The sequence below is a fragment of the Corvus brachyrhynchos genome, unplaced genomic scaffold, assembly GCF_000691975.1.
Source record: "Corvus brachyrhynchos isolate BGI_N302 unplaced genomic scaffold, ASM69197v1 scaffold166, whole genome shotgun sequence".
Classification (NCBI taxonomy): Eukaryota; Metazoa; Chordata; class Aves; order Passeriformes; family Corvidae; genus Corvus; species Corvus brachyrhynchos.
In genome coordinates, this window is record NW_008239671.1 from 362,309 (window position 1) to 370,125 (window position 7,817).

At 58.2% G+C, this 7,817-nt stretch overlaps 1 protein-coding gene across 1 annotated transcript in view; it reads right to left on the reverse strand.

Moving 5' to 3' along the window:
• The window catches only part of AUP1 (ancient ubiquitous protein 1), a 10,041-nt gene that overhangs the window by 957 nt on the left and 1,267 nt on the right, over positions 1 to 7,817 (reverse strand). Inside the window, exons 2-12 of the mRNA XM_017742389.1 lie at positions 7,482 to 7,752; positions 6,895 to 7,045; positions 5,538 to 5,725; positions 5,311 to 5,383; positions 3,154 to 3,227; positions 2,309 to 2,375; positions 1,682 to 1,787; positions 1,400 to 1,546; positions 1,103 to 1,263; positions 860 to 948; positions 5 to 35 (exon numbers count right to left, since the gene is read on the reverse strand). Coding sequence (XP_017597878.1) covers positions 5 to 35; positions 860 to 948; positions 1,103 to 1,263; positions 1,400 to 1,546; positions 1,682 to 1,787; positions 2,309 to 2,375; positions 3,154 to 3,227; positions 5,311 to 5,383; positions 5,538 to 5,725; positions 6,895 to 7,045; positions 7,482 to 7,752 — 1,358 coding nt within the window. The remainder of the gene's footprint in view (positions 1 to 4; positions 36 to 859; positions 949 to 1,102; positions 1,264 to 1,399; positions 1,547 to 1,681; positions 1,788 to 2,308; positions 2,376 to 3,153; positions 3,228 to 5,310; positions 5,384 to 5,537; positions 5,726 to 6,894; positions 7,046 to 7,481; positions 7,753 to 7,817) is intronic.

Genomic DNA, 7,817 nt, shown 5'->3' on the forward strand with positions numbered 1-7,817 from the left:
CGGCTCGTGCTGGCCCGTGCGCCCCGGCGACCCGCCTGCAGGAGAGAGCGCCCTCAGACACCGCGGGGCTGGGACCTCCCGAGGGGGCTGACCGCGAACCCCTCCGGGGATCACCCGTCCGGCCGGGAAGCAGCCCCGAGGGACCGGGACCTGGGGACACCGCAGCACGCCAGGGCTGGGCACTCTGTGGCTGCACGCTGGCTCTGGTCGGACCCTGGTTCCATTCCAAGCTCGCCTGGAGCCCATGGAAACGGGTGGAGGCAGCAGGAGCTGCTCTGAGAGAGCCACGGGACAGGTACAACAAGCCCGACAGAGCATGGACCGAGTGAGGGCTGCAAGAGGCTGGGAGGTACCCATGGCAGTCCCTGCACCCCAGCAGATCCCAGGCAGGTTTCCCAGTCAGGGTTTCCCAACAGGACAGTTCCCACAGCACCACCCCAGCCACCCAGTGCCCAACAAGCCCAGGCACACTCAACTTCCCCTCAAACTCAATCCTCAGTTTTCTGTACTTTCCTAAACCAAGACCCACACACCAGAACTGGCCTCTTGTCCCATGATTTGCCTCATGGAAACCCTGCACAGAGATCAAACTCACTCCCTGTTCCCTCACACCAAGGAGGATTAACAGCGCTGTCCCTGGTGCCAAGCAAGAATGTCCTGCCCACACTGAGGGTGCCACAGTGCCAGTGGAACCCCTGAGAAACCCAGTCCCACAGGGGCTCCCATCAGCCAAACATGACTCACACTGGAGAGCCCAGTGCCCAGGACATCTCGGGTGCTGCTGGGGCCGGGATCTGGGGGCTCGAGCAGGGGGATCTGTTGGATAGCCCTGGCAGGGGGACGTGTGGGGGGCTCTCACCTCCTGGCATAGTCGTACAAGGCTCGTTTCCTCTCCTGCAAGGACAGGTGACGCTCCACGGGGGACTTTGCAAACTGCTTTGTAGCTGGCTGGAAGAGAAAGCACAGGAGCCATCAGCAGACAGATGAAGCAGAGGCCTCCTTGGTGGCTCTGGAAGAACCTGGCATGCCAGGTCAGTGCTCCATGCCCCTGGCTAGTCCTACACACGAGCCACCAGAGCAGGGAGACACAACCCCAAAGTACCTTGGAAGAAGGCGCAGCCACAGAGCCCTGGAAGCCAGAAGCAGCTGCAGCCTGGGAGGTAGACGGGGCAGGCAGGTCTCCAGCCTCTTTACTCTCAGGGAAGAAGGGAACTCTCCCCTCCAGCAAGTTGGCAATGGTGGTGTCTACACAGTTGGTTTGGACTGCAGGGACAAAGGGAGAGATCAGGACACTCCATCCTGGCTGCCACTGTGTTCCAGTGCAGTGGGGACAAGGTTTCTTCTTTCAGACCACAGAAGGTACCCCCACGTCCCTGCTGCCACCCGAGTCCCTACTCACCCAGGTCTGTCCTGATGACCTCCAGGGGCACATGAGGCAGCACCTCCTTGACCTGCTGTGCCATGGCCATGACCCGCACGTCCTCGGGAGCACCCCCGGGCAGGCTGGGGGGCACCCTGGGCCGGGCTGCTGGGCGCTGGCTCGAGGCTGCAGGAGAAAGGACAGTGGGCACAGGGTGAGGCACTAAAAGTGTGCAGCCTGTCGCTGAGAGCAGACAGAGGCCCCCCAAAAGCAGAGCCCAGGCTGAGGTTCCATAGCCAGGACCCCCCCAAGGATGCCCACCTGGGGCAAAGGGCAGCCGTGACGTGTGCCTCAGCCTCTTCATGTGCTCGGTCCTGTCGGCAGCGGTGATCCGTGTGGATACCACACCCAGCTCCACGGCCAAGAGCTGTGGAATGCAGAGGAGTCACACGTAAAAACAGACAACACACACGGCCCAGGCAGCCCCTCCACGCTGGGGAGTGTGTCATGGAGCCATGGTGACAGGAGGGCTGGGAACTGATTTCTCCAGGGCCTCAGGGATGCATTTCAGCGTTGCAGAGAACCAGGAAGGATCAGGAGTAGCAATATCATCCTGCCAAAACAGGCTGACAAGGAGATGTCTGGAGCTGTGAAGTACTCAGCACGTATGGGCAGGGTGGAGAAACAATTGCTTCGTGGCATTATAAAAAGGGGGTGAAAGGTTTGAACTCAATGGGAAGAGCCCTGACAACTGCAGAAAGGCTCAATGTGGGGTGGCAAATAGGCCATGAAATAACTGAGTAAGGGCCAATAAATACGTACCAGAGCTCCCATCACACAAACACATCCAGAAACGCCCTCTACAACTCTGCCTGCACCCTGCTCTCCTCTGTGCCCATCCCAAACTGCAGCAGTCCTACGCATCCCTCTCCTACACCACCCTCCTACCTCCTGAACTCGGAGCGCAAAGTCCTCACTCCGCTCGTCCGCTTGTCTGGGGACAGACGGCATCCACCTGAATGGGGACAACAGCACATGGAGCCAGCCCCGCTGGGAGCAGCCCCGAGACACCCTGCCATCCCCACCGCCACGCTCCCTGCTCACCCCCACACCTTTCCCCACAGGAGCACCAAACCCCAACACCCACTCCCAAATCCAGGACATGGCTCGGCTCAGAAGACAGAACTGGCTCATCAGAGCTGTGTTAGCCCTCAAGTGTAACGTGAGGGATCTACAGTTCCCAGAAAGGCCTTAATGAGGATCCATGGCCATTTACATAGAAGTAGAAAACAGGTCACCCAGAATTCAGGCAGATAGAACCAGGGAAAGGCTTTCCTGTGCTGAAATACACCAAGCCCTACATTTGATTCCCAGTCCCTTCCACTGCCCTCATTACAGCAAAGCTACTCAGCCAGCCTGGGCTCACCCACGCCCTGGGCAGGGGTCTGGACCACCACTGCACCATCCCCCTGGACCACCCCATTCCCAAAGGATTGTAGGGACAGGCTAGAGATGCTGGGAGCCAGCACTGCTGGGCTGAGCAGCCCTGGAGAGAATCACTGCAGACCAGCTTCAAAAATACAGCTGGAAACTTGAACTAAACACCTGGAAAGACTGAGACTCCTCTCCTTTCCACCTCAGAAGCTGGTCCAGCAGCTGGACATGGCCAGGCTCAGATGGTGCTGAGCCCAGCCCTGCTGTGGCACCCAGGGAGGGAGCTCTCACTGCCATGGTGACACCAAGGCCCTGCCCACCCTCAACCCTGCCCCAAATGGAAGAGAGAGACGTAGTACCTTACTTGATAAACTGTGAAGGGAACGAAGAAAGTCCAGAGCAGCTCCGCGATCCAGGAGGAGTCAGCCACGCTCTGGGGAAGAGAGCACAGTGAGATTCCACCCATGGAACAGGAGCTGGTCCAGGCTCCACAGGGGATGGAGGTGGGCAGAGCACACCTGAGCTGTGGCTGAAGGACTGGGAAAGTGGGAACAGCAAAGGCAGTGCAAGCAGGGCAAGCCACAGGGCAGCTTCACCCTCATTAGTCATCACCAGTTTTCACTGCTCCCAGTCACCTTTTCCTCCCACTAAGACAGCAGCAAGACTTCACCTCAGTATCCCCACATTCCCTCCTAGTCTGTGCCTTCAGAAAGCACCAAAAATGCCTGAAAACCTACTAATGCCTCAAAACCATGAGAATGCCTCCCTCATTCTGGTGGGAACAGCCTCTCTGTGATGTCCCAGCTCCTGCAAGCTCTCCCAGGGAACAGGACAAGAGGAAACTGCCTCACGTTGTGCCAGGGGAGGTTTAGGTTGGATATTGGGAAAATTCCTCCTTGAAAGGGCTGTCCAGCCCTGGCACAGCTGCTCAGGGCAGGGGGGAGTGCCCATCCCTGGGGGGATTTAACAGCCCTGTGGATGTGGCACTTGGGGACATGGTCAGTGGTGGCCTTGGCAGTGCTGGGGGAATGGTTGGACCCCATAGGCTCAGAAGGATTTTCCAACCCAAATGATTCTGTGATTCTCAGACAGGCTTGTGCCTGGTTTATCCCACGGCCTGGGGAGAAGAGCTGTAAATGAGAAAAGCCCCAAAAGCCCAGCCATGAGGGGAACAGAGAAGCCTCATTTCCTGAACAAACAGAACCTCAGAAGCCTAAACCCAAATGCCTGGAGTGATGCCCACAGCCAGATTTCAGCTACACTGCCTGTGCCACAGAACAACACCCTCCTGCAACATTCCATGCAACTGGAGCTGGAAAAAATTCTTTCTTAACCCCAAATTTGGTGTTTTTATCAGCCCAGTGTTTGATATATATCACACAAGTATGTAAGGAAATTTTCTATAAAACACCAGTTGAACCATTTGAAATATCACATCTCCAGTCCTTTGAGTTTCTGATGGTTTAAAATCACACCTGAAATGCACCAGGATTTACTCAGCCAATGTGCACGAAGTACAAAGTCCTGCTCAGACTCTGGAGGTAGAATTTGAGCCAAGAAGTGACTGTAACCAGCACCTCCACACAGACCCACTGTTCCTCCTGACATGCACAAGGGAAGGGATAAACAGACAGACATATAACTTGTCACATCTCTGAATTTCTCAGAGGAACCAAACCCATAAGAGCACAAGAAACTCCTTATAAACTGTCCAGAACAGGAGAGATCTCCCACTTCTCTGGAGGAGTCATTCAAAATGTAACTTACCCTCATTGCTAGAAAAGTGCATCTTCACCCACACTTGTGGTCCTCCCTGAACTCTGCCTCAGCCTCCCTGGCCTGGCAGGGGTTAACAAAGCTCTGCCAAATATTCCTGCAGTTCCCATCCCTGCACACATGACTCCTCACCCTGCCAGGGGTTCCTTTGCTGTGTCCCAGAGAAACACCAGACCCATGAGTGACAGCCATGACTCTCACCAGACCATAAATTATAAATATCAAGAAATAAGAAATTCAACAAAGCCTTGCTGAGAGCAGTTTCCCTGACTTTGGCAGCACTGCCATTGCCCTTGTGAACTTTATCCCTTGTGTGGGGCTGCTCTTGCACCATGTCCTGTGTCTGTGCCTGGGGCACCAGCTCAGGAGCCTCCAGAGCCTGGCAGGACCTTTGGCACATGGGCCCTCTCACAAGGACTGACTGCAGCTGGTCTTTCACAGCAGGGATTCACCAAGAGGAGAGGAGACAGCACTGGCCACGGAAGCCAGAGGCACAGTGACAGCCAGCCAGGCCACCAAACATCTGTCAGACTGGCCAATGAAACCAGGGGAGTCCTGACTGGGCCAAGTTCCCAGGAAAGGCACCAGGAACAGTGTTAACCCCGAGCAGCTGTTTCTGGGGTGCCAGAACACGAGGCCAGGCCACACCACAAGCTCCAGAGCAGGAGCAGAAGGAACAGCAGCACCCAGAGCCCGGCGCAAAGCCCACCCCACACCTTGTCCCTGTGCCCACCACTCACCACGGCCACCAACGGCCTCCGGACCTGCAGGGCAACGGGCTGGACCACATCCAGGATGGAGAAGGGCCAGGAGCTGGAAGGGAGGAATTCTGCAGTGAATGATCCCAGAGCCACCTCGAGCCATTCTGTCACAGAGTGCTGGTTCCCCAGAGCCATTCCCAGCCACCCTGCCGAGGGAATTCCCACTCCCCAGTGCCACCCTGCTGTGGGAATTCCCATTCCTGCACCTGAAGCGGAGCAGCCCGGCCCGGCCGTTGGTGGCCGCCTCCTCTGGGAACAGCAGCAGTGGGGGATTCCCTTCGTGGGCCGAGTACTCCCTCAGCGAATCCACCAGCTCCGCACGGCTGCCTGTCACTCCCAGCTCCATGAATCCCCGGGACCAGCAGATGAACCCTGGGGCACCGCTCAATGCAGGCTGCAGGGAGAACAGGAGTGAGGAGGAAACGCCACCCTTCCCACCTTTCCAGGCCCTCCTGCCCCTCCAGGCCCACCTTCCCAGCTGACAGAGGTGAAAAAGTTCCTCTTCGTTAGCAAAAACCCCTCTGGGACTGAGAGTGACCTGTGTTGACAGCACTGGTGGCCAAGAACACCTTACTGCCAGGCCTCAGCCCCTGCTCCAGCCCCAGTTCCACAGGGACTGGATTCCAAACAGTTCAGACTGTGCCCTGCCTGCCAGAGACAGGCAATCCCAGCTGCCCGTGTTCCCAGTGTTCTCTCCAGCAGTCCCTGACACACTTGGCAGGACACACACTGCTCCCAGGAGTCCCTCCTCTCCAGGCCAGGGGTAAATCATGGCTGTGCAGGACACAGGAGCTACCCAGAGCCTGCTGACTCAGGAACTCCACACACAAAGGATTTTACAGGAGAGCAGGGACAGCCCAGAACTACCCAAGCATCACCAGCATGCAGCTCCCTCAGCACCCTCCATGCATCCCCCGAAACCGCCCACCCGGTGCTGTGGGAAACCCCACACCCTGCCCCCTTATCCAGAAGGCCAGAGAAGGAAGAAGCTGCTGGGATCTGTCCATGCTTCACCAAAATCAACATTCACTGTAACAGCTCCTGCTGCTCCTCACCCTGTTCCATTTTTTCAGGCAGAGCCCAAGAGTGACACTGAGCCACAGAAAATACCTCAAGGTTAACACTCTGAGTTAATAAATCAGATCTGGAGGTGAAACCTTCCAGGATCTGAAGGAGCCTACAGGGAAGCTGGAGAGGGAATCTGCATCAGGAACTGGAGTGACAGGACAAGCAGTAATGGGTACAACTGAAAGAGGAGAAATTTAGCCTGGATATTAGGAAGAAATTTTTGGCTGTTAGAGTGGTGAGGCCCAGGCCCAGGTCGCCCAGAGAAGCTGTGGTTGCCCCTGGATCCCTGGAAGCGTCCAAGGCCAGGCTGGATGGGGCTTGGAGCAACCTGGGCTAGGGGAAGGTGTCCCTGCCCACACCAAGCGGTGGCACTGGCTGGGCTTTAAGGTGCCTTCTGACCCTGAACATTCTGTGACACTGTGACCACGGCAAGACCAAATCGGGCAGAGCTGCCCGTGCCCCGCCCTGGGGGAGGAGCCCCGGCCGTGCCCTCACCGTGTTGCAGGAGGTGAGCAGGCTGACAACGTTGTGGTCGAAGGGGGTGACGTGGTTGGCAATGAAGACCCTGGCGCCGGCCCCGCGCAGCCGAGGGTCGCTCTGACGCACCAGCAACCCGAGCACGGAGCACATCACACGGACAATGAACCTGCCAGGGGAACAAGGATCTTCCTCAAGTCCCACCATCCGAGCCTGACACATCCAACACGAAGGGACCCGGGAATTCTGGCAGCTGGACAAACGACACTAGGACCAAATGGAAATGACACATCTAGAGCAGGAATTGTTGTAGGGCCGGGACTGGGATGAGGGCAGCAAGTGCCCACAGAACTCCTGAGCAGCACACCACGCCGATCCGCGTGCTCCGGACCAGTGCCTGAGCACTCCAGAGGTGGCTGCCAGCTCCGAGCTTGCCAGAGGAAGCACCTCCAAGGCTCCTGATGACAAGGAGTCCCGAAGGCACAGCTCCCCACAGATCCTTGCCTGAGCCAAGCCCCCGCGGGTCGTGATACCCAGGGGCCGGGGCGGCCCAGCCACCCCAGAGCCGCCCGGGGCAGCAGCCGGAGCCCCCCGAGACCACGCACCGGCGCACGACGCTGTCGGGCAGGGCGCAGCTGACCAGGAACACGTGGACGCCGATGAAGACGCGCAGGACAAGCAGGCAGAGCCCCACGGGGGCGTAGGGCAGCAAGGCCAGGAGCAGGACCCCAGCGGTCGGGACCCTGCAGGGGCAGAGAGCGGCCGGGGCCGCCTGAGAAGGGCCGGAACGATCCCCGGACCCGCCCTGAGGCCGCCGCTCCGCGTGGTCCCCCCAACAAGTCTTCCAACCCACTTCAGGCACACCCCGGACCCTCCCTGGTCCCCCCACGGGTCACCCCGACCTTCCCCACGCGGCTTCCGTGAGACACCCCGCCCCTCCG